At 40.7% G+C, this 27,080-nt stretch overlaps 1 protein-coding gene across 7 annotated transcripts in view; it reads right to left on the bottom strand.

Moving 5' to 3' along the window:
- MARK1 (microtubule affinity regulating kinase 1) overlaps positions 1 to 21,683 on the bottom strand; it is a 142,625-nt gene extending 120,942 nt beyond the window's left edge. For 3 of the 7 annotated variants that reach the window (XM_061382235.1, XM_061382237.1, XM_061382238.1), the window contains exon 1: positions 21,129 to 21,521. In XM_061382235.1, coding sequence (XP_061238219.1) covers positions 21,129 to 21,179 — 51 coding nt within the window. In that variant the 5' untranslated portion in view covers positions 21,180 to 21,521. Of the gene's footprint in view, positions 1 to 21,128 lie in introns of all 7 variants that reach the window. The other 4 variants (XR_009729883.1, XR_009729882.1, XM_061382239.1 and 1 more) reach the window with 4 other exon arrangements.
- Positions 21,684 to 27,080: the final 5,397 nt, after the last annotated feature.

Below are 27,080 nucleotides of genomic sequence, written 5' to 3'. Positions count from 1 at the left end.
AACCAAAGATAATTTTCTTTCCACTTTAGTCAAAAGATGGGACTTATTACACAGTAACCATCATCATCCTCATCATCATAACTCAGTGTTTTACAAAGTCTAGGTGGTAGATATCAGTATCAGAATTACTTGGGCTCTACCCTAGAGAAACTGAGTAAGAATATGGACTGAGAGAGAGCAGGGGTTAGGGAATGAGAATTTGAAATGGTTGCCCCAGCTGGTCTGTAAACTCACTATATTTGAAAAAAAAATAACCCTGATTTATCAAAATGCTGAGGGCCAAAAAATGTGCCAAATACTATGGTAGGTAACATACAACATACACAAGTAATTTGGAAGTAATCACTAACTCAGAAAACTTTCAGTTGAGTTAGGAAGATAAAATTATACACAGAGGAACTGTAGTCTTAACCTTTATGATACAGAATGGCCTTCAAAATTTAGATCAAGTGCTCAATCTTTAAAATCTTCAGGCACAGACCACTTTAAGAATACCGACACAAATTATATATGTATTACTTTACTAACAGAACTTGTACATAAAAAACATAACATAAAACAGGTGAAAGGTTCTTGGAAATACACTAAAACTTTAGTGTAGAGCAAACTTTATAGTAATTAATAAACTATTACTAATATTATACAATATAAACATGTTTCCTGATTTTTAAAATTTTGGTTTAACAATTGGTGATACAGAGACTGAAGGACTGATTGTAAGTTATGCTACGCTATGCTAAGTCACTTCAGTCATGTCCGACTCTGTGACCCCATAGATGGTAGCCTACCAGGTTCCCCTGTCCCTGGGATTCTCCAGGCAAGAACACTGGAGTGGGTTGCCATTTCCTTCTCCAATGCATGAAAGTGAAAAGTGAAAGTGAAGTCGCTCAGTCGTGTCTGACTCTTAGCAACACCATGGAGCCTACCAGGCTCCTCCGTCCATGGGATTTTCCAGGCAAGAGTACTGGAGTGGGGTGCCATTGCCTTCTCCAGATTGTAAGTTAAGCTTATGTCAATATTTAATTTCAATGACTATCAGGGACTTTAAAAAAGTACCCCATACAAATAAAAGCAGCTCATTTCTGGTTACATTTATTTATTTATAAAGTCCACATTTCAATCCATCCACCAATTATGTGAAAAATTTTTATAAAAGTAATTTAGGAGACACCTACCTGATGACAATCAGCTGTTCTTGAAAAGTAACTATTTTAATAATTGTAACAAACGGCTTCCACAGTTTACTAAGATTTTTTTTTATCTACAAGACTTATAAACAGCTTGGAATCCACATTTTAAAGTATACAGATATGAGTATTTCAGATACACACAGTTTAGGGTAATATATTATAGGAGTATAAACATTTCTGAACTCCCATTTTCAAAAAACTTATTCCAGCCTTTCTGCAGTATAACAGGCAAGATCCTGTAGTGGGTCCTCCAAGATAAAGGACACTTTTTAAAATGCATTGTTGAGCTTGAATGGGGTAAAAGAAACATCTAAGAAAAAAACAAAACAAACAAATATATAAAAAACAAATTCCAGCTAAAAGCTACTACAAAAGCCAGCATTGCTATAGGGTCAAACACTAAGCCTTGGACCCACTACAAGGAGGGAGAGTTGAACCTAAAACACCCTCATTGAGCCAGGACCCCTATTAGGAGACTGAAGTGTAACCAGGTCAGTAGGGGCTCCCATTAGGGGCAATCACAAACACAAACCCCCTGCAGAGGAAATCATCCTCAATTTAGTCTCCCAACTTTCACACAGACAAAAATCAGGCAAATATGAGTTCATCAGCAAAGATCAGCAAATACAGAAGAAAAAAGTTACAGTGAGTAAGTAGACACAAACAAGAGCACTAAATCTCCAGGGACTTGAGACACTGGAATATCCAGATACAGAATGTAAGTAACTATGTATTAGATGTTTAAGAAAATGTAGATTAAATCACAAAAGTAAGCAAAGATGAAAAGAATATTTAAAAAGCCAGACTGACCTAAGAGAAAACCTCAGAACTGGTAGAGACGAAAAGCTGAATTAATAAAACTAAAAATTCAACAGATGGGGAAAGAGAAGAGTGGAGCATGCATCCAACACTGGCTTTTCAGAGGATCGCCCAAGGGACTGGTTTCCATCCAGCTCCACTCAGGTGCTGATGGGAACTGGCATATGCTAGATGCCGAGTGGCCGCTGAGAACAAAAAGACTTGTTCAGTGTGTTGTGCTGCTTCAGAGAAACCATGGTACAGCAGACAGACACCAGAGGGAGCAAAAGATTGCAAGCTGCCACCCTAAAAAAAAATAAAAAGTCCTAAAATTTTTCTAATCAGGAGTCTACCCAGACAAGTGAAAAAGACAACTACAGAAGATTTGAGAGCTCTGAGAATCTCCAGCTGAGGTGAACGGTGAAACTCCTTCCTTGTATCAAGACACTACAGAAAGGTTAGGAGAGGTAGCCATTTTTAAATTGTGTGAGTAACAACACAAAACTACAAGGAACATGAAAAGAAAATTAAGAAAACAAACAAAAGACACCATGATCCAAGCAAGGAAAGAAAGAAAGTCTCTAGAAATCAAGCCTAAAGAAACAGTTACATGTACTACCTGACAAAGGGTTCAAAACAACTGGCATAAAGATGCTCAAAGAGCTTATGATACATGAAGAAAATAAGAATTCCAACAAAGATACAGAATCAGACAGAAGTTCTGCAGCTGAAGAATGCAATAACTAAACTGAAAACCTCAATAAAGAGGTTCACCAATCCTTGATCAAGCAGAATAAAGAATAAGCAAACTTGAAGACACGTTGCTTGCAATTATCTAGTCAAAATAAATTTCCTGGTAGCTCAGTGGGAAAGAATCCGCCTGCAATGCAGGAGACATGGGTTTGATCCCTGGGTCAGGAAGACTCCCTGGAGAAGGAAATGGCAACCTACTCCACCATTCTTGCCTGGGAAATCGCATGGACAAAGGAGCCTGGAGGACTGCAGTCCACAGACTCGAAAAAGAGTTGGACATGACTTAGTGACTAAACAACAAAATAACAACAACAACAAATAAAACAGAGTGAAGAAAGTCTAAAGTAAAAATGGGATGCCTATGGTATTTATAAGCACCAATATCTAGATTATGTGGCTCAGTGGTAAAAATTCCACCCAGCAATGCAGGAGATGCAGGACACACAGGTTTGACCCCTGAGTTGGGAAGATCCACCAGAGGAGGAAACGGCAACCCACTCCAGTATTCTTGCCTGAAAGATCCCATGGACAAAGGAGCCTGGTGGGCTCCATGGGTCAGAAAGAGACAGACACGACTGAGGAACTGAGCATATACACACATCTACACTATGGGAGTCCCAGAAGATAAGAAAGAACAAAGTGTAATGTAAAAGAGGAAAAATTCCCAAATATGGAGAAGGAAACAGACACCCAGATTCAAGAAACCCGAGAGAACTGAAAGAGCGTGGACAAACCCAAAGACGTCCACACCAAGACACATTATAATCCAATTCTCAAAAGTCACAGACAGAAGTTTTAAAGCAGCACGAAAAAAGGGACTTGCCACACACAAATGAACCCCCAAAAACCTAGCAGTAGATTTCCCAGTAGAAAACTGGCAGACTCGGGGGGGAAAGCAATAATACATTCAAACAGGGGAAAGGGGGAAAAGAACAACCACCAGCCAACTAAGAATGCTGTATCTAGAACTGTCCTTCAAAATGAAGGAAAGACAAATTTTCAAAGATAAAAGCTAAGGGAGTTTATCACCACTAGACCTCTCTTACAATAAATGTTAAGGTAAATCATTCAAACTAAAACAAAAAGACACTAAATAGGAACAGGAGAAGTATCATACATAAATGCACATGCATGGAATCTATAACAATGGTACTGATGAACCAGTAGAGAATGGACTTGTGGAAAGGGGACATGGGGAAAGGAGAGGGTGGGATGAACTGAGAAAGTATCACTGACAAATACACAATACCATGTGTAAAACAGATAGATAGTGGAAAGTTACTAATAACACAGGGAGTCCAGCCTGGTGTTTTGTGATGACCTAGAGGAGTGGGACAAGGGGCAGGGAGGCAGGCTCAAGAAGGAGGAGATATGTATATATGATAAGACAGATTCATGTTACTGTATAGCAGAAACCAACACTGCTGCTGCTAAGTCACTTCAGTCATGTCCAACTCTGTGTGACCCCACAGACAGCAGCCCACCAGGCTCTCCCGTCCCTGGGATTCTCCAGGCAAGAACACTGGAGTGGGTTGCCATTTCCTATTCCAATGCATGAAAGTAAAAAGCGAAAGTGAAGTCGCTCAGTTGTGTCCAACCCTCAGCGACCCCATGGACTGCAGCCCACCAGGCTCCTCCATCCATGGGATTCTCCAGGTAAGAGTACTGGAGTGGGGTGCCATTGCTTTCTCCAGAAACCAACACACTGTACTCCTATTTTCCACCAATTGAAATAAATAGTAACAAGGAAGCATATAAACATATAGTCTGTCAGTAAAGAGAAATACATAGGTAAATACAAAATTCTGTAATACTGTAATGATGGTGCATAACGCACTTTCTAATACATTAAAAAAGAAGTATGTTAAAAACTAACTAAAAATGTATGTTACTGGACACACAATATAAAAAGACAAATCTGCACAATCAATAGTATAAAGTATTGAGGTGGGAGCAATAAAAGTGCAGAATTTTTGTATGAAATTGAAGTTATCAATTAAAAACAGACTGCTACAACTATGAAGTATTTTAGGGAAGTCCCATGGTAACCACAAAGAAAATACAAAAGATAAACACACATAGAAAAATAGAAAGGAATAAAGCATGTCACTACAAAAAAATAAATCAAAATACATATAAAGACAGCAAGAGATGTTGAGACCAAAAAAAGAAAAATAAGGCAAAACACAACAAAACAGCAACAGCAAAGTCTTCCCTATCAATAACTACTTTAGATATAAATAAATTAAACTCCCTGATCAAGTCAGAGTGGCTAAAAAAAAAATCCCAACTAGATGCTGTCTAAACGAGCCTCAACTGAGATTTAAGGACACATATATGCTTCAAGTAAAATCATGACAGAAGATATCCATGCAAATGGTAACCAGCAGACAAAATAACTTTAAGTCAAAAACTGTTGCAAGAGACACAGAAGGACATTATATAATGATAAAAAGGTCAATTCACCAGGAAGATGTAACAATTATTTATAGACTCAACTTCAGAGCACTTAAATACAAAGCAAACACTGACAGAAATGAGGGGAGAAATACACAGCAACGCAACAACAATAGATTTGACCACCACACTTTCAATAATGGACACAACCCCAACAGAAGATTGAGAAAGACACAAAAGACTTAAACAGCACTATACACTAGATGAAGAGAACTGAAATAGAACATTTTACTCAACAGCAGAATACACATTCTTCTCAAAAGCACACGTATGTCTCCAGGTGACAAAAAGAGTCTTAACAAATAGAAGAATATTAAAACCATACCAAATATCTTATCCAAATTGATGGTATAAAATTATAAATTAATAACAGGAAGAAAAAAATGGAACACTCACATGTATGTGGAAATTAACACAGTCTTGAACAACCAATAGATCAAGAAGGAAATCGAAGAGGAAATTAGAAATATATCTTGTGACAAATTAAAACATATAAAAATGTATGGGACACAGAAATAACAGTACTAAGAGGGGCATTTATAGCAATAAATGCCTGGATTTAAATATATATGTATATAATAATCTAACTATATTTCAAGGAACTAAGAGAAAGAAACCTAAGCCCAAAGCTAGCAGAAAGAAATTAAAGCTAAAAGAATAGTGGAAATAAATGAAATGGAGAATTAAAAAAAAAAATAGAGAAAGTCAACAAATGACTTTTTGCAAAGATCAACCAATGACTTTTTTTTTTTAACCTTGGCTAACTAAAAAAGAGAGAAGACACAAATAAAATTAGAAACGAAAAAGACCATTCAACTGATACCACAGAAATATAAAGGAACATAAAAGACTGTTATAAACAATTACACACCAATAATAACCTAGAGGAAATGAAGAAATCCCTACAAACACAATCTACCAAGACTGAATCATAATGAAACAAAATCTAGGGATATAGGTAACTAGAAAGGAGATTGAATCAGTAACCAAAAACCTGCCAACAAAGAAAAGCCTGGTACCAGATGGCTTTTTTGGTGAATTCCATAAAACATATAAACAACTTATACCCATCCTTCTCAAACTCATCCAAAAACTGAAGAGAGGGAAATGCCTCCTAACTCGTTGTATGAGATCAGCACTACCCTAACACCAAAGCCAGAAAAAGACACTACAATAAAGGGAAATTAAAGGCCAAGAACCCTGGTGAATAAAAATGCAAAAATCCTAAGCAACATATTAGCAAATCAAATTTAAAAGCCTATTAAAAGATCATACACTATGACTAAGTTTGATTTATCCCCAAGATACAAAGATGAGTCAACATATGATAATCAGTGTAATACACCACACAAGACAAAGGATAAAAACACATGATCATCTCTACTGATGCAGAAAAGGCACCTGACAAAATTCATACTCCTTTCATGATAAAAAATCTCAACTCTCTAGGAACAGGAAAATTACCTCAACATTACCTGGTGGCTCAGGGGTAAAGAATGCACTTGCGAAGCAGGAGACATGGGGTCAGTCCCTGGGTTGGGAAGATCCCATGGAGGAGGAAATGGCAACCCATCCCAGTAATCTTGCCCAGAAAATCCCATAGACAAAGGAGCCTGGAGGGCTAGCATTCACAGGGTTGCAAGAGTCAGACATGACTGAGTGACTGAACAATAACAACAAATAATAGCCACATATGAAAAGTCCACAGTTAACATCATACTCAGTGAAAGTCCTCTAAAATTAGGAATAAGGCAAGGATACCCACTCTTGCCTCTTATATTCAACACCATACACTTGTCTCTCGGTATGCTTAGGAAACAGCTTCCAGGACCCCTCCCTCCACAGCTACCAAAATCCAGATGCTCAAGTCCCTTATATAAAAGGCAGAGTATTTGTATATGACCTACACACATTCTTCCATATACTTTTATCATCTCTAGATTATTATTAAGTACTGTAATAGCACAATGTATATAAAAACTACATAAATAGCTCAATGCACAGCAAATTCAACTTTTGCTTTATGAAAATCTGTAATTTTATTTTTAAAATATTCTTAATCTACAACTGATTAAACCCATAGGTGCAAAACCTGCAGATATAGAAGGCTGCTGTACTGAAAGTCCTAGCCAAAGCAATTAGGCAAGAAAAGTAAATACAGATAAGTAAGTGGGACTACTAAATACAAAAATAAGTAAATGGGACTACATCAAATTAAGAAGCTTCTGTACAGCAAAGGAAACAATCAACTGAGTGAAAAGGCAGCATACGGAATGAAAGGAAAGATCTGCAAACCATATATGTGAAAAAGGGTTAACAGCCAAAATATTTCAGAAACTGTTACCACAGCAAAAAAAAAAAAAAACTAATTTTTTTTTTTTGAGTAGATATTTCTCCAAAGATATATAAATAGCCAATGGGTATATGAAAAGATGCTTGACATCACTAATGATTAGGATTAGGAAAATGCCATCAGGAAATTTCGTATCAAAACCACAATGAGGAATCGCTTCATGTGTTACAATGTGTTTATCAAAAACCAATACCAGGACTTCCCTGGTGGTCCAATGGGAATGCCACTGTCTGCCAATGCAGGGAACACAAGTTCTATCCCTGGTCTGGGAAGATTCCACTTGCCACGGGTCAGGGAAGCCCATGTGCCATAACTGCTGAAGCTCCCATGCTCTAGAGCTCACATTCCACAGCAAGAGAAGCCACCACAATGAGAAGCCTGTGCACTGCACTAGTGAGAAGCCCCAGCTTACACAGCTGCAGAAAGTGGCACACAGCAACAAAGACTCAGAGCAGCAAAATAATAAATAAGAAATAAACAATGTTTTAAACTTTATTCTTAAAAAAAAGAAAATAACAAGTAATGACAAGGATGTGAAGAAACTGGAACCCTTGTGCACTGTTAGAGGGACTGTAAAATGGTGCAGAGAACAGTGCAGACATGCCTCAAAAAGTTAAAAATAGAACTACCACATGACCCAGCAATCTCACTTTTAGGTATTTATTCAAAAGAATTGGAATCAGTATCTCAAAGAGATATTTGCAGCATTACTCACAATCAGATCAGATCAGATCAGTCGCTCAGTCACGTCCAACTCTTTGCAACCCCATGAATCGAAGCACGCCAGGCCTCCCTGTCCATCACCAACTCCCGGAGTTCACTCAGACTCACATCCATCGAGTCAGTGATGCCATCCAGCCATCTCATCCTCTGTCATCCCCTTCTCCTCCTGCCCCCAATCCCTCCCAGCATCAGAGTCTTTTCCAATGAGTCAATTCTTCGCATGAGGTGGCCAAAGTACTGGAGTTTCAGCTTTAGCATCATTCCTTCCAAAGAAATCCCAGGGCTGATCTCCTTCAGAACGGACTGGTTGCATCTCCTTGCAGTCCAAGGGACTCGCAAGAGTCTTCTCCAACACCACAGTTCAAAAGCATCAATTCTTCGGCGCTCAGCCTTCTTCACAGTCCAACTCTCACATCCATACATGACCACAGGAAAAACCATAGCCTTGACTAGACGAACCTTTGTTGGCAAAGTAATGTCTCTGCTTTTGAATATGCTATCTAGGTTGATCATAACTTTCCTTCCAAGGAGTAAGCGTCTTTTAATTTCATGGCTACAGTCACCATCTGCAGTGATTTTGGAGCCCCCCAAAATAAAGTCTGACACTGTTTACACTATTTCCCCATCTATTTCCCATGAAGTGATGGGACCGGATGCCATGATCTTCATTTTCTGAATGTTGAGCTTTGAGCCAACTTTTTCATTCTCCACTTTCACCTTCATCAAGAGGCTTTTTAGTTCCTCTTCACTTTCTGCCATAAGGGTGGTGTCAACTGCATATCTGAGGTTATTGATATGTCTCCCGGCAATCTTGATTCCAGCTTGTGTTTCTTCCAGTCCAGTGTTTCTCATGATGTATTCTGCATATAAGTTAAATAAACAGGGTGACAATAGACAGCCTTGATGAACTCCTTTTCCTATTTGGAACCAGTCTGTTGTTCCATGTCCAGTTCTAACTGTTGCTTCCTGACCTGCACACAGATTTCTCAAGAGGCAGATCAAGTGGTCTGGTATTCCCATCTCTTTCAGAATTTTCCACAGTTTATTGTGATGCACACAGTCAAAGGCTTTGGCATAGTCAATAAAGCAGAAATAGATGTTTTTCTGGAACTCTCTTGCTTTTTCCATGATCCAGTGGATGTTGGCAATTTGATCTCTGGTTCCTCTGCCTTTTCTAAAACCAGCTTGAACATCAGGAAGTTCACGGTTCACATACTGCTGAAGCCTGGCTTGGAGAATTTTGAGCATTACTTTACTAGCATGTGAGATGAGTGCAATTGTGCGGTAGTTTGAGCATTCTTTGGCATTGCCTTTCTTTGGGATTGGAATGAAAACTGAGCTGACTGTGGCTCAGACCATGAACACCTTATTGCTAAATTCAGACTTAAATTGAAGAAAATAGGGAAAACCACTAGACCATTCAGGTATGACCTAAATCAAATCCCTTATCATTATACAGTGTAAGTGAGAAATAGATTTAAGGGCCTAGATCGGATAGAGAGAGTGCCTGATGAACTATGGAGTGAGGTTTGTGACATTGTACAGGAGACAGGGATCAAGACCATCCCCATGGAAAAGAAATGCAAAAAAGCAAAATGGCTGTCTGGGGAGGCCTTACAAATAGCTGTGAAAAGAGAAGCGAAAAGCAAAGGAGAAAAGGAAAGATATAAACATCTGAATGCAGAGTTCCAAAGAATAGCAAGAAGAGATAAGAAAGCCTTCTTCAGCGATCAATGCAAAGAAATAGAGGAAAACAACAGAATGGGAAAGACTAGAGATCTCTTCAAGAAAATCAGAGATACCAAAGGAACATTTCATGCAAAGATGGGCTCAATAAACGACAGAAATGGTATGGACCTAACAGAAGCACAAGATACTAAAAAGAGATGGCAAGAATACACAGAACTGTACAAAAAAAGATCTTCACAACCCAGATAAGCACGATGGTGTGATCACTGACCTAGAGCCAGACATCCTGGAATGTGAAGTCAAGTGGGCCTTAGAAAGCATCACTACGAACAAAGCTAGTGGAGGTGATGGAATTCCAGTTGAGCTATTTCAAATCCTGAAAGATGATGCTGTGAAAGTGCTGCACTCAATATGCCAGCAAATTTGGAAAATTACTCACAATAGCCAAGATATGAAAATAACCCAAATGTCCATCAGTATCTAAGTGTATAAAGAAAATGTGCAATATACATTCAATGGAGTATTTTCAACCATAAAAAGGAAGGGAATTCTGTTATATGCTACAACATGGATGCACTTAGAGGACACTATTCTAAATTAGTCACAGAATGAATAATACTGCATGAGTTCAGCTGGGCCAAAATGGCAGAGTAGAAAGACCCTAAGCTCTACTCATCTTAAGAACACACCAAGATCACAATGATCTGCACAACAACCATCAGTGAAAAAGATCAGAAACCCACCAGAAAATTTACAACTAAAGGCATAAAAAAGGAAATGCAACAAGACAGGTAGGGTCTATGGACTTGAAACCTAGTTAAGTCCCATACTCCCAGATGGGTGACTCACAAATGAGAATCATTGCCGAAGTTCTCCCATAGGAGTTAGAGGTCTGTGTCACATATCATGCTCCCCAGCCCCAGGTCTCATACCAAGAAGACAAGCCCCCAGAGAATTTGGCTTTGAAGGCCAGCAGGGCATAATTTCAGGAGCCCCACAGGACTGGGGGAAATAGAGAATTCACCATTAAAGGGCGCAGACAAAATTTCACACACTTCAGGACCCAGGACAAAAGCAGTTATTTGATAGAAGCCTGGACTAGACCTACTTGCTGACCTTGGAGAGTCTCCTAGAGAGGCAGGGGGTGGCTGCAGCTCACATGAGGGATGGCTTTTACCTCATGAATGCTTGTGTTGGCAGGTGCCATTATAAGATCCTCCCTCTAACTCATTAGTACCAAGGCTTGCCCCCACTCCCAACAGCCTGTAGGCACCAGTGCTGGAAGGCCTCTAAGTAACTAACTGGCAAGGAACACAGCCCCACCCAACAGCAGACAGACTGCTAAAAAGACCTCCTGAGCCCACAACAGCTATAAGCACACCTCAAGACATGGCCCTGTCCACCAGAGGACCCAGGACCCAGATCCACCCATCAGCTCCAAAATCTCGTATCCTAACTCCCCTGACTTCCAGGAAGCCTGCTTTAGCCTCTAGAGCAGCCTCACCAACCAGGGGACAGACACTAGATGTAAGAAAACCATAATCCAATAGCCTATAGGTCCAGCCTGCCCACAGCAGTCCAGACCCTGACCAGAGACCAGTTGGACCACCACCCTGCCCACTAGCAGGCCAAGTTCAGGACAGCCCGACCTCATATTCAACTCAGTCAGGAACCAGACCCTCAACGGGTGACCTGACACCACCTCTGGGATCCCTAGGCCCTGCAACCAGACTCCAGGGTTGAATGCTGTCTGCCAGCAGTCCAGCATCAACCCCAGGACCTGGCTTCACCCACCAGTGGGCAAGCAACAGCCCCACAATCTTCTGGATTATGACTCTGTCCAGCAATGAGCCAGTATAAGCTCTGGGGAACCTAGGGATTCCACAAACAGCCACTTCACGACAGTGCCGCTAACCTGCAGCCAGCAGCCTTTCCACGAGGCAGGGTCTAGCAAACTACTGGACTGGGAGCCAACCAACACTATGAGACTGCCCATACAGCCCACAACAACAGAAGGGTCCATGCAGCCCTCACAGGAGGAACTCCTAGAGCACACAGCTTCGGTGATGAGGACTTCATCCCCGGGACGCACAGGAAGTCTTCAACAAAAGGCCACTTCTCCAGGACTGAAAAATGTAGCCAACCTCCCAGATACAAAAAATAAATAAATAAAACATAACTTAGGCAAAATGTGGTGACAGAGGAACGAGATAAAACTCTTGACAAAGGAACAAGATAAAACCAGAAGAACTACTACCTGAATTAGAGGTAAGTAATCTACCCAAGAAGGTGTTCAGGATAGTGATCATAAAAATGATCAGAGAACTCAGAAAAGAATGGATGCACAGAGAGAAGTTAGAAGTTTTTAACAGTTATAAAACATAAAGAACAACCAAACAGCAATGAAAAACATGATAACAGAAATGAAAAATACAGTAAAGACAATCAACAGTAAACTAAACGATAAGAGGAGCAGATTAGCGAGCTATAAGACAGAGTAGGGGAAATCACTGATGCTGAAGAGAAAAAAAGGAAAAAGAATGAAAAGAAATGAGGATAGTTCAAGGGACTTCTGGGACAACATCAAGCACACTAATACTCACATTATAGGGGTCCCAGAAGAGAAAAGGGGCAGAGAATTTATCCAAAAACAGCATAGCTGAAAACTTTGCTAGCCTTGGAAAAGAAACATATATCCAAGTCCACAAGGCACAGAGTTTCATAGGGGATTAACCCAAAGAGGAACACACAAAGACACACAGTAGTTAAAATGACAAAAATTAAAGAAAAAGAGTACTAAAAGCAACAAGGGAAAAGCAACAAACAATGTAAGAGGGAACTCCCATAAAGCTATCAGCTGACTTCTCAGCAGAAACCCTGCAGCCAGGACGGAGTGACACAATATATTGAAGGTAATGAAAAGGAAAAGCCCACAACCAAAAATACTCTACCCAACAAGGCTCCTGTTCAGATGTGATGGAGAGATTAAAAGCTTTACAGATGAGCAAAAGCTAAGAGTTTAGCACATCCAAACCACTTTTACAACAAATGTTAAAGGAATTTCTCCAGGCAAGAAAAGAAAAGGCCACAACTAGAAACATGAAAATCATGAAACGAAAAAGCTCATCAGTAGAGGCAAATATAAAGGTTGGAAATCATCCACACACAAAGCTAGCAGGAGGTTTAAAACATGAAAGCAGTAAAGCCATCTATATTCACAATAAGGAGTTAATCTAGAAAATAACTAGATATATATATACATTATGATATCAAAAAAAGTAACTTTGAGAGAAGGAGTACAAACGCAGAGTTTTAAAACTGCATTTACAATTAAGAGACCAGCAAATTATAACAATCATGGGGGTGTGTGTGTGTATAGCTAGATGAAAACCTCATGATAACCACAAACCAAAAAATTTTAATAGATATACACAAAATGTGTATATCTATTTTGTGTCATCAAATCACACACACAAAAAAAGAAAGTGGGGGAAAGAGCTATAAAAATAACCCCAAACAAGTGACAAAATGGCAGTAAGAACATACACATCAATAACTGTCTTAAATTTAAATGGACTAAATGTTCCAGTCAAAAGAAATAGAATAGCTAAATGGAAAAAAAAACCAAGAACTGTTTACATGCTGTCTACAAGAGACTCACTTCAAATATAAAGACACTCACAGAACGAAAATGAAAGGATGAAAAAAGGCATTCCATGCAAATGGAAATTTAAAGAAAGCTAGGACAGCAATGCTTACACCAGACAAACTGACTTTAAAATAGAGATTATTATAAGAGACAAAGAAGGGCACTACCTAATGATCAAGGGGTCTATCCAACATGAAGATATAATCATTGTAAATATATAAGCACTCAACGTAGGAGAACCTAAATACTTTGAGCAAATATTAAATGATACAAAGGGAAATCAACGGTTACACAGTAATATTAGGGGACTTTAAAACCCCACTGACATTAATGGATAGATCATCTAGATAGAAAATCAATAAGGAAACATTGGCCTTAAATGACACAACAGACCAAAAGCAGGTCACATGTTAGGCTACAAAACAAGCCTTGGTAAATTCAAGAAAACTGAAATTCTACCAAGCATCTCTTTCGACCACATTATGAGACCGGAAATCAACTATGAGGGAAAAAAACTGCAACACAAACATGCGGAGGCTAACAATATGCTACTAAACAATCAACAGATCACTGAAGAAATCAAAAGGAAATAAAGCATCTCAGAAAACAATAAAAATCTCAAATAACAAACCTAACCTTACACCCAAAGCAACTAGAGAAAGAACAAAGCCCAGAGTCAGAAGAAAGAAAGAAATCATAAAGAAAAGAGTAGAAATAAATGAGACGCAAAGAAAATAACAGAAAAGATCCATGAAACTAAAATCTGATTCTTTGACAAGATAAAGCTGATAAACTTTTAGCTAGACTCATCGAGGAAAAAAAGGGAAAGGACACGAATCCATCAAATCAGAAATGAAAAAGGAGACACTACATCTGACACCACAGAAATACAAAGGAGCGTAAGAGACTACTAAAGGCAACCACGCGCCAACAAAATGGAGGACCTGGAAGAGACGAACAAATGTTTAGGAAGGTACAGCTTTCCAAGATGGAACCAGGAAGATGCAGAAATACGAACAAATCAATCACAAGTAATGAAACTGAAACTGTGATTTAAAAGGAATATAAATTGGTACAACCAGTATGGAGAACAGTATGAAGATTCTTAAAAAAAACTAAAGAGAATATCATATGCTCCCAATCACTGCAGATGGTGACTGCAGCCATGAAATTAAAAGACGCTTACTCCTTGGATTATGACCAACCTAGACAGCATATTAAAAAGCAGAGACATTACTTTGTCAACAAGAGTCCATCTAGTCAAGGCTATGGTTTTTCCAGTAGTCATGTATGCATGTGAGAGTGGGACTGTAAAGAAAGCTGAGCGCTGAAGAATTGATGCTTTTGAACTGTGGTGTTGGAGAAGACTCTTGAGAGTCCCTTGGACTGCAAGGAGATCCAACCAGTCCATTCAGAGGGAAATCAGTCCTGAGTGTTCACTGGAAGGACTGATGTTGAAGCTGAAACTCCAATACTTTGGCCACCTGATGTGAAGGGCTGACTCACTTGAAAAGACCCAGATGCTGGGAAAGAATGAGGGCGGGAGGAGAAGGGGATGACGAAGGATGAGATGGTTGGATGGCATCACGGACTCAATTTTCATGAGTTTGGGTGGACTCCAGGAGTTGGCAATGGACAGGGAGGCCTGGCGTGCTGTGGTCCATGGAGTAGCAAAGAGTTGGACAAGACTGAGTGACTAAACTGACTGACTGATGATCCAGCAATCCCACTCCTGGGCATATATCCACAGAAAACCATAATTTGAAAAGATACATGCACCTCACTTTTCACTGCAGCACTATTCACAACAGCTAGGATATGGAAGTGCATATATATACACTATGTACAAAACTGATAACTACTGAGAATCTACTATATAGCTCAGGGAACTCTACTCAGTGCTCTGTGGTGACCTAAATGGGAAGGAAATCCAAAAAAGAGGGGATATATATGTATAGCTGATTTACCTTGCTGTATAGCAGAAACTATTAATAACACAACATTGTAAAGTAACTATACTTCACTAAAGATTAATTACAGGAAAAAAACTAAAAATAGAGTTACCACATGATCCAGCAATCCCACTCTTGGGTATATATCTAAAGAAGATGCAAACTTTAATTCGAAAAAATACACGTAGCCCAATTTTCACAGGAGCCAAGACATGGAAGAAAACCTAAACAGCAATCAACAAATGAATGGCTAGAGATGATGGAGTATATACGCACGGTAGAATATTACTCAGGCATAAAAGAAGAATAAAATAATGCCATTTGCAGCAGCAACATGGATGAACCTAGAGATTATCACACCAAGTGAAGAAGTCAGACAGAGAAAGACAAGTATCATACAGTATCATTTATATGTGGAATCTAAAAAAATGATATAAACAAACTTATTACAAAACAGAAACAGATTCACAGACACAGAAAACAAACTTATAGTTACCAAAGGAGAAAGAGGGGAAGGGAGAGATAAATTAGGAGTCTGGGACTAACAGATACATACTACTATATACAAAACAGCTAAACAAGGACTTACTGTATAGCACAAGTAACAATAACCTATCATGTAAAAGAATCTGGAAAATATATATGTGTATGTGTCATATATGTACATACATATAAAACTGACTCACTTTGGTATACACCTGAAGCTAACACAATATTATAAATCAATTGTATTTCAATTAAAAAAATAAAAAGTAGTTAAGACATGGGAGAGTTAAGGTCCAACATTATCTAATCAGAGTACCAAAATAAAATTCTAAAGAGACCAGAAGCAAGGCCATGTTTAAAAAAAATAATAGTTTCTAAGTATCCTAGTTTTTAATTAAAAAAATAGGAATTCAAAGACAGGGGATGCAAACAGGAAGAAAAGAAATCAATACTTAAATACACTGTAGTGAAAGTATAACACTTAAGAAAAAGAGAATCTTAAAAAAAGAGGGAGAGAAAAGACACCAACATACTGGCAGATGACTTCTGAACAGAAGCAATGGTGATACGTAGACAATGGAAAGCAACTCAGAACTGGAGACTGAGCAAGGCTATCTTTCAAGAAACGGGCAAAATACATTTCTACATTTAAAAAAAAGTTTATGACAATTATCACCAAAAGATATCTATAAACAAAAGGGAAAATGACCTCCAAAGGAAAACCTGAGATGGAAAAGAAATGGCAAAGGAACAGTCATTTTAAAGTATGTGGCTGATTCTAAACAACCTAAGATTTAGAGGAGGAGGGGAGGGAGAGGAGGAGGAGAGTTAATAATAGCATTGAGGTCAGAAGGAAGATGATAGAAGGCAAAGACATTTTTTTTCTCACAATGGATGGTCCTGCATACCCACTCTGGAAACCAATGGTATGGACTATACATACACAGATGTTCAGTTACAGCAGACAGCAATGTTGGCTACAATCATTTCAACAGGCTTCTTAAAGAAAGTTTGGGACAACAAAGGTTTCTTTGAGCAAAGGTTCAGGAATCAGATGAGCATGGCATACCCTGTTCTTCCTCTAATTATCTCATATCATCATGAATGTCCTTTTAAAATCTCTGAGACAAACAAAACAAAAACCTGAAGAAGCAATAGCGTGAGCACAGCAACGGTAGAAGACATCAGAGATTGCTTATGACCTTGGGCAGGTCACTCCACTGAGGGCTTTGTAGTATGTTCCCTTCCCACTGTTACTAATATATTCTGATGACAAAGGAAAAAATTCAAACGGGGAATATTATAGGACTGCTCTCCTATATATTACTGCCAGTCATTGTGCTGGCACTGGAGATACACAACAAAGGAGACAAAGTAAATCAGCAATTAGAAGGCAATATGATAGGTCCCGTGACACGTGATGTACGCACATGGTACTGGTAAAACCCAACACAGTGGCAAAAGCATGCTTCTCTCCTGCCTTTTCACATAATTAACAGTTATTCCCATTAGGCAAACTACTGACATCCACCTTAGTAGTACCATACGGTCACCATACTGAATTTCGGATTTTTGAAAACAATCATCATCAAGAGTTTTGTTATTAAAGTTTCAAGATAAATTTATCCAAAGTCCATTTTACAAGACCCCAAGAAGAAATCAAGTTAATTTCCTTCGTACTGATCAAAATTTCACAACAGAAAGCTAGCTGGGACACTTTGGATCCATAGCAATCAGCAAAATTAGTTTTCCTAAAACATGAAAAAAAATTGTTTCCTAAAACATATTTCAGGAAAATTGTTTAGAAAATTTGTGTAGAAAAACTGTTTCTTAAAACATGAAAAAAAAAATTGTTTCATTTAAAAGCACAAAAGAGTAATGGCAATAAATTCTCTATATCCATGCTGCAATTATCCAAGTATAATCTAACAGAGGTAAAATAAGGAAATATCCATTCAAATACCCATTCTCTTTGTGGATTTATTTACAACCTAAAATCAAACACAGTTTGCATAAATTAATTCTACGATACACAACATATGTTTTCTACTTCACTAGGAAGTATTCATTGCCTTTAAAGTTAATCATCAGTTGTTCTATTGTATTTAGCCATTTGAGGCCTATTAACAATGCACATACAAACCCTTCATCTAAGAAAATACTTCTGAAAAAACACACAGAATGTTCTCAAAGAAAAGCAATTCTTTCTCATTCTACTATACACGAGTAGTAAAGAGGAGAATATTTACTACTAATGTTAACAGTGCTGTAACATCAGTCTTCTGAATTGTTTTTTATATAATATTGTTTACTTATATACCCTCAATATATATTAGTGAAAGGCAGATACTACATATTCCCAAAGATAACAAATCCATTCATGTATAACTAAAATGTTTATAACAAGTGCAAATGATAATAAAATTCAAAGGTTCTTGAACTATTTTGTTTAAATTATTTTTAGCAATCATAAAAAGGTGTTTAGTTATGTCCTTAATATTCCAAAAGGCTTACCAGCATTTGATAGTCACGCGAATGTAAATTTTTCACAATCTTTTTTTTTTAATGTCAATTTCACTTAAAACAGCTACAAACAAATGCTCATTTTGATTACCATACTGGTATTTGTATATTAGCTAACAAGTAGATTGTTGCTTTATCTCACTGATGAGAAGTAAGCAAGAATGAGTAATGACATTTACCACCAACCAGAGAATAGACAGAGACACGAATGGTGATTCAATAGCCATCACTGGTGATCCTGCTGATTAAAAACCTATAGCACCTATAAAACAATTCAGCCATATTTACACACAGCTTTCTACTGTACATTATTTCTTTGGGACTCTATTTAACTTCCTTCTTAAGTTCCTTGAGGGGAGAGGCCTTGTCTTAAATGTTAATACTACCTCCGCATCCCTTGTAGCTCAAAAACAAAACTGAGTGCATACTTGCTGATAAATTAACAGCTATAGTACAACAGATACTTTCCATGGCAATCAGGAGAAAGTCAGGATGTGGGTAAAGGCAGCCTAAGAGAGTAGAGTTACGCCCAATGGAACCAATAACAAGGGACAAGATCATAAAAGCAACTTAGAAAAACCATGTCCAGAAACAGAGCAGATGAGTTTACATAGCATATTCACTTTCAGAAGCAAAATGCAGTACACTGCTACTGCTTAACTGAACTCCCCCCTTTCTCTGGTTTACATGTGATGCTGCATTTTGTACTATTCCCTGACAGATATTTGTATAATGCTATCTCATGTCTGTATAAAGCAGACACCAGACTCTGGAAGAAGCTGTTCTAGTCACAGTCCAAAAGAAAATAAGAACAATGTATTTTTCCACCTATCTCAGGTTAAAAACACAGTGTTTTGCTCATAAAAGCAAAGGTCATCATTTGCCTACTTTTCATTCATACTGAATGACACTATTTTTTGAAGATTTTCTATTAGAAAAATCCTGTACCACCTTGGCTTTAAAACTAGCTTTAACCCAATTTTGGGTCTTTTCCTGTCATCTTCTTCAATCTCCCAACCAAAATTATGTATCAATTATATTTTTAAAAACAGGCTTTTAAAAAACAGTTATGTTGTAAACTAAGTTATAATTTACGGTGTCAGCAGCTTTGCACTGTATCTTTACCATTTGAAATGCAGGACACTAAACAGCACATAAGCATACTCTGAAATTTCCTGGATCTTCGACAGTCTCTTACCAGAATTTCGTCTCCCTTCTATCAAGTTTCTGCGTTCCTCTACGCTCCAAGATTAAATAAACTGTTTATACACCTCCCTCCAACACTCTGGCGGTGAGTTTGTATGTTTTCTCTCTTGCATCTTTTGTCTAAGAATGCCAAAGCCCTTCATTATTTTATTTTACCAACCCTATGAAGCCTCTCCAACCAAGAGCTGGAGAGTCATGGAGTTGACTTGACAGAGATTGGACAGCAGGCCAAAACTTAGTACCCCTCTAAGGGGTACTCAAAACCGGTCAGAAACATCAGCCAAGGCCCTCTTTACAGGTCATGAGGGCTTTAAACAAACAAAAGAAAAAAAATTATTTTTTTTAAACCCTTTGCCACAAAAGAACTCATGCATTCACACACAATTGTACTTTTCAGAACATGGAAATACAACTGATTTGGTTCTTTCGGTTTTCAGAAGTTTAAACACTGGGGACAACGGCAGTGAGATGAAAACTCCCGAGGGCAATTTGATCAAAGGCACAGAAAATCCTTCCTTCAAAGAAATGCACCTTGTGACACTCCAAGGAGGAGGAGAGGTATTTAAAGTAAAACCTGCCCTGAATTATTACCACTGACTTGAGGAAGAGAAGTAAAAAGCCATTGGCTTCACTGGGCTTTTAAACATTTTGCCGTCACCCTGGGACCACAGAAGCGGGTGGTGAAATTCTTCCACTCATTTCTATGGAAGAGTATCATACAGCAGTATAAACTCACACCCCAACACACACACACACACACACACACACACACACACACACACAAACACACATCCGTCTCTACTCCCCTTCTCGTCCCTTCCATTCCCGACCGTTCCCCTTTGGTGCCCAAGACCCAACTGTGGACCTAATGTGATAAAAAGCAAAGTCATGGGCAATGCAGGGGGGTGGGGTGCAAAGGACCGAAAGAGCCAGAAAAGCAAGGGGAGAAGAGGCAGTCGGCCGGCTCGTCTGTGATCATAAAGCACACATTCGGGTGGGGAATACGGAATGCCGAGTGGAAATAAAGCCCGCCGGGATGCCCACTCTGCCATCTCCTTGTGCCTCTCTGCCCTCCATCACCCCCATCCTTCTCCCGGAGGATCACCTCCGCGGGGAGGGCGCCACCGACGGCGCCCCCCAACCCTCACCCTTCAGAGCAAAGCAGCGAAATGGGGCTGGAAAGGAGGACAGGGGCTGAGCCGGGGGGCGAGGGTCACGCCGGGCTCCGGGTGGAGACCCTGCGGCGGGTGGCCGCCCTGAGGACCCCGGGCGGCCCACGCGGAAGGTGAGGCGGCGGTCGGGGGGCAGCGCCCGGCCCCACCGCTGCCGGGGAGGCTCCGGCTACTCACGTTCTCCGTGTCCCGCTCGTTCACCGTCGGCAATGGCGTCCGGGCCGACATTTTGTGCGGGCGGCGGGGTCGGGCCGGGGTCTCGCGGGCCGGGCCGGGCCCGGGCTTGCTGCGGGCCCCGGGGGCGAGAGGCAGGGGTTGCGGCCGCTTTGCGCGAAGCCGGGGCCGGGCCGGGGAGAGCGGCTCCCGCAGGCCGCGGGCGGTGCAACAAGCGGCCGCGGCGGGGGAACGGGGGGGACAGAGGACGCGGAGGAAGAGGAGGGGGAGCCGTTTCCCGCGGCGGCGCCGCCGGGGGGACGCGGGCCGGGGCGAGGGAGGGCTCCGGGCGAGGGCGGTTGCCCGGCGCGGGCCGGGCGGCGAGGCCGGCGGGACGCGACGCCGAGGCTGGGAGGCGGGGCGGGAGCCGGAGAGGGGCGGTGAGGGGGGGGGCGGGGTCCGGGCCCCGCTAGGCTCTCCGGGCCATGGCCGAAGGCGAAGCGGCGCCGCAAATCACTGCCTGACTCGTCCCGCCGAGCGCGGCCGGGAGCCGGGAGCCGCGGCCCTGACAGCACCGCCCGCGCCGCGCCCCCACGCCCCGCCTCAGGTGAGCGGCGCCGCCCGGCCGAGCCGCAGCCACGCGCCCGGGGCCCAGCGCGGCGGCGCCCCCGCGCCCCCGGCGCGTCAGCCCAGACTCAGAGTCCCGCGCGGTCTCCGCCGCCGCCGCCGCCGCCGCGCCTGAACCGGGAGGTGCGGCCCGAGCCGGCTGCGCGAGGAGCGGCGGGCGCGGCACGCTGCGCCCAGAGGCACTTGGCGGCCGCCGCCGGGTGGGCGGGCGCCAGCCGAGGGGGGCCTCTCCATTCATTCCCTCATTAGGGATGCGGGGCCGCCTCCTCCTCCTCCTTCCGCGCTCCATCGCCCGTCTGTCCCCGTGTTTATTTTTGTTTCTCGCCCCCACCCGCGGAGTACGGTAGTCTTTCAGAGCTTCTGGTGGATTTAATTTTTGATTAGTGTTTGGGTTTTGCCGGGGCGGAGGGGGTGGGGAGGTGAGAGGGCGCTGATGCAATTGAGTGGTCCTTTTTTGTCCGTTTCATTGCGGGGGTGGGGGGAGAATGGGCATGATCCTACGCTGGATCCTATCTGCTATCTCGGGACTTCTCCTATTCTTAAATTCATCGCCTCCTTCGCCGTTCTCCAGCTTTCTCGGTTTCTGTCCTCCCCCCAGCCCTCTCGGTCCCCCTCTCCCGGGAGCCGTTGGGTTCAGGGTCACCCTAATAGTTGGGAAGAGGGCATAAAATCGCCCCTAAAAGCGCCAGCAGCCTCGGAGGCGGTGCTGCGGACTCTGTGCGATGGGCTCCGGCCAGACGGCTCGCCGATGTGCCGGGACAGGATGGCCTCCTAGGGAACTCGGCCGGCGGAAGAGGTCGCCAGGCGCCCACCGCGGCACCCCCGGAGTGGCTGAGACCCGGGAGTCAGGACGTCTACTCTGGCTGATCGTCACTTCCTGGGACGCAAGGAAGTGTCACTTAGGCGAGCTTGTTTAGGGAGGGCGGAGAGCTGGCTCTGATTTGTCCTGTCCTACCTCCTCCAGGTGGTTTTATCACCCTGCCACCCACCTGCCACGTCTTACATCCTGCAGACCCACCTCTGTAACGCGTTACCCAGGGCCCATTAGCCCCTAAAAAGCAATGCTGCTTCTATCTAATTTGAAAGCTTACATTTTGCACACTCAGCCTCTAGGACAAAAACCATACCATTTCCCTATTCCTCGTCTTTCCAGTATGTCTTTTTCACATTCTTTCATGACTGGAAGATAAAAGGAGCAGGAGATAGAAGGGGATAAATCCAGTTTTTTGAGCTACTTTCTCAAACCCAATGGGAATCTTAAGATGATGGGAAATCCCTCCTTTCTCCTGAAGTTCATCCATTTGCACCAGATGGTTTTTACCCTGACTCATTAAAGGTTGTTTCTGAAAACTTAACACTTGACCCTTAAAACATGGTACAAAAGACTTAAAAATACCAGGCACGGAGGTCCTCTGAGGAAAAAAATCTCACCCAGCATATAAATTTGCTTCTAGACCATCAACTATGTATTTGTTTCTTTAACATTTTATTTGTAGACACATCTCAATTTCACAAAGCCAGTAAAAAAGTCACAAGATCCCTTAGGTGTTCATCACCATTCCTCAAACAGAATTCAGGCTTCAGAACTACAAGGCTGCATACTAAAAAATGGTGTACAACTGGGAATGCCAAGCTTTCTCAGTCCTTCTGCAGAGGTCCTGAATCATCAAGATGTACTGAAGTTGCCAAGATAGAAGCTTGTACTTTTCTGATCAACTACAGCCACGATGCAGCCACTCAAGAGTACCTTATGTGGCAATAGTACCCTGTTACTGCTACTGCTAAGTCACTTCAGTCGTGTCCGACTCTGTGCAACCCCATAGACCTGTTAACCTGAGAGGAAACAAGCATCTGTGAAAGTGTGTTCAACCCCATTGGATTATGAATCAGTCCTTGAACTGGTAGCTTGGATGTTGTTTTTTCAGTGTCCACTCACATGTTATCTATCCGTGTGGTGACCCAGACAGGCATATTTCTTCCCATTTTACAAAATTCCACTCAACTGGCTTATTCAAAATCATGGATGCACCAGGTTAATGGTGTACAGAAAAAAAGATAACTGGAATATATGGTACAGTCCAATCTTGCAGTGGTCATAAGATCAACAGCCCTCCCCTGACCCTATAAGGTCATTATACATCTGAGATATGATACGTCTGGCCTAATAGCTTCTAAAATTTTGACGTACACATTCAAAGTCTTGGGTAATATTCCATTGTATGTATATGCTACATCTTCCTTCCAATGGACTATTACTCAGCCATAAAAAGGAATGAGATTGAGCCATTCATAGAGACATGGATGGACCTGGAGTCTGTCATACAGAGTGAAGTAAGTCAGAAAGAGAAAAACAAATATCATTTATTAATGAATGCATGTGTAATCTGGGAAAATGGTGCAGATGAACCTAGGCGCAGGAATGGAGATGCAGATGTGGAGAACGGATGTGTGAACAAGGGTGGGAGGATGAATTGGGAGACTGGGATGGACATATGTGCATTTCTTGTGTGCTGCTTAGTGGGAACGTGCTGTATGGTGCAGGGAACTCAGCTTGGTGCTGTGTAATGACCTAGGTGGGTGGGGTGGAGAGAGGGAGGTTCAAGAGGAAAGGGATATATGTATATATGTGGCTGATTCACTTCATTGTACAGCAGAAATTAACACAACAGTGTAAACAACTGTACTTCAATAAAAAATTTTTTTACATTAAAAAACTGTTTTAAAAGTCTTCAGTAAATCCCTTAGCTATATTTGCTACACTGTGCTCACATGTTGAAACTTACTGAATATTACATACTATAATGAGGGATACTTATTTTTTTAATCAACCCATAAAGGTGGCTGTATAGCAGTGGAACTACTTTCAAAGACAGTTGTTACTAGATGGATAACTCCAATCCGTAATTATGGTTAACAAAATAGACTAGAAACAATTCTATCCAAAAATGGCATTCAAACAATCCTATTCATACCCACAGTTTTAGGCTTGGTACATAAATTTCACTTTACTAGGGTTAGAAAAAAGTCATTGTGTCTTTTAAAAGACATCACTTTCCTGACAAAAGTCTGTATAGTCAAAGCTATGGTTTTTCCAATAGTCATGTACAGATGTGAGAGTTGGACCATCAAGAAAGCTGAGCACCATAGAACTGATGTTTTTGAACTGTGGTGTTGGATAAGACTCTTGAGAGTCCCTTGGACTGCAAGGAGATCAAACCAGTCAATCCTAAAGGAAATCAGTCCTGAATATTCATTGAAAGAACTGATGCTGAAGCTGAAGCTCCAATACTTTGTCCACCTGATGCAAAGAACCAACTCATTGGAAAAGACCCTGATGCTGGGAAAGACTGAAGGCAGGAGGAGAGGGGATGACAGAGGATGAGATGGTTGGATGATATCACTAACTCAATGGACATGAGTTTGAGGAAACTCCCAGTGATAGTGTTGGACAGAGAAGCCTGGTGTGCTGCAGTCCATGGGGTCACAAAGAGTTGGTCATGACTTAGTGACTGAAAAACAACTACAAAATTGAGTGTATACTACAATGTGAGCTCACCCCTCCTTAAAATGGCATGAGGCAGTACTGTGATTGAATGAAAACTCTTTAGCCATAGTCCTTAATAGTGAGACTGCTCATAAGCAAATTTTTGTGTGTCACATGTATAGCTTCTTGTGCTAGTGACTATGAAGAAATAACCAAAGGAATATCTTAAGGCTTTTAGTAATTTTCCTTAGGATTATTAACTAAATGGGGCATGTTTAATGTAGAGATTTCTAACCTCTAAGGTGTTAGGATAATACAGGTTTCAGAAAAAAATTGGAACAATGCAAAGACAGAAGAAAAATTTAAAATATATATGAGGTGCTAAACCCACACTGAAATGTGCTGAATGAGCACTGTCTTCCAGCAGCTCTATGGAGCAGAATTCTCTAGAACTACATTGTTGTATACAGCAGGTACTAACTACAGGCAGCTACTGAGCTCTTGACTGGTTGCTCCTGTGACTGAGGAACTAACTTTTTCATTTGATATCACTTCAAATCATTTGAAAACTGATATTTGAATCAGTTATTGGAACATTTTAAATTATGTTGGGTAAAACTTGGGTAAATGAATCTATCTTTGCAACTATAGATATTCTTAAATCTAAATACAGATTTAGATAAATTTAGAAAATTTATCATCTGGATTGAGATGTGCTTGAATATAAAATGCATGCTGATTTTTAAATACTTAGGGAAAAAGTGTAAGGTATCACTTTAATAGATTTTATATTGATTATATATCAAAACCATAATATATTGACATGGGTTAAATAAAATACATTATTAAAATTAATTTCAGCTGTTTCTTTTTACTTTTTCAAACGTGGATACTGAAAAACATAAAATTATGTATGTGACTTAAATCATATTGGTCAGCATTTCTCCATAAAGTAAAAAATGAGAATAAAGAGATTTAATTGCTGAAGAATCAAAGGCCTTGATTAGAAGTTGTTAATAATTTGTTCTTTGACTCAACAAACACTTACAAAGTGCTGCTCTACCACATGCCAAGCACTGAACTGCTCAAAGGATGTATTCTTCAACTAATAGTTACTGGCAGTTAGCATTATAATATTCTTTTTACAGAGCTAAATAAAAAACATGGTGAATTCATACAAATGTTCACAGATAATAGTCATTTATGACCAATTTATCAAATGTGACAGATGCAGCAGAACTTATAACAAATTCAGAAAACTGTACATTTTTTATCATGTGCTTTAAATGTATCCAGTGTCTGATAGACTTGACCAATCAATCAGTAACTGTTTGTTGAGGGCATACTTTGTTTCAATAGGCTACAAAGCTGTCTCCAATCTCTCATTTAACCCACAACAAGGAAACTACAAGATGGGAGGTTTTGTAAAGCACCCAAGAGTTATCCCAGCTAAAGAGAAACATGGTTAGTTCCTTTCATAAAATAAACTGGATCCTGATTGCTCTCCTATGGTTAACAAAGTAAGTTTTTATTGCATGTCAACAATCACGACTCAAAATGGTGAATCACTGAAATGGAAAAGGGTCTCAAAAGATATATTTTATCTTATAAACTGTCTTTGTTATTTAGGTTGGGCCACTCTGCACATTGCAAACACAATTACTGTCAAGGTGACATTTACTCTCCTTCCGCTCCCCACAAGGACTCTAGGCTCAGCAATATTTCACTGTTTGGAATTCCCCACATGTGGCATATTGCTTTATTCCTCTGCACCTTTGTCATCTGTTCTCGCTTTTTGGAATATTCTCCCCTCTTTTCTGCCTGATGGAATTCAAGTTGAATTTTAAAAACCATCTTTTGGAAGG

Source organism: Bos javanicus, chromosome 16 (genome assembly GCF_032452875.1).
Source record: "Bos javanicus breed banteng chromosome 16, ARS-OSU_banteng_1.0, whole genome shotgun sequence".
Taxonomy (NCBI): Eukaryota; Metazoa; Chordata; class Mammalia; order Artiodactyla; family Bovidae; genus Bos; species Bos javanicus.
The sequence above is the reverse complement of the archived record's forward strand: the minus strand, read 5'-3'. Positions and strand labels throughout refer to the sequence as shown.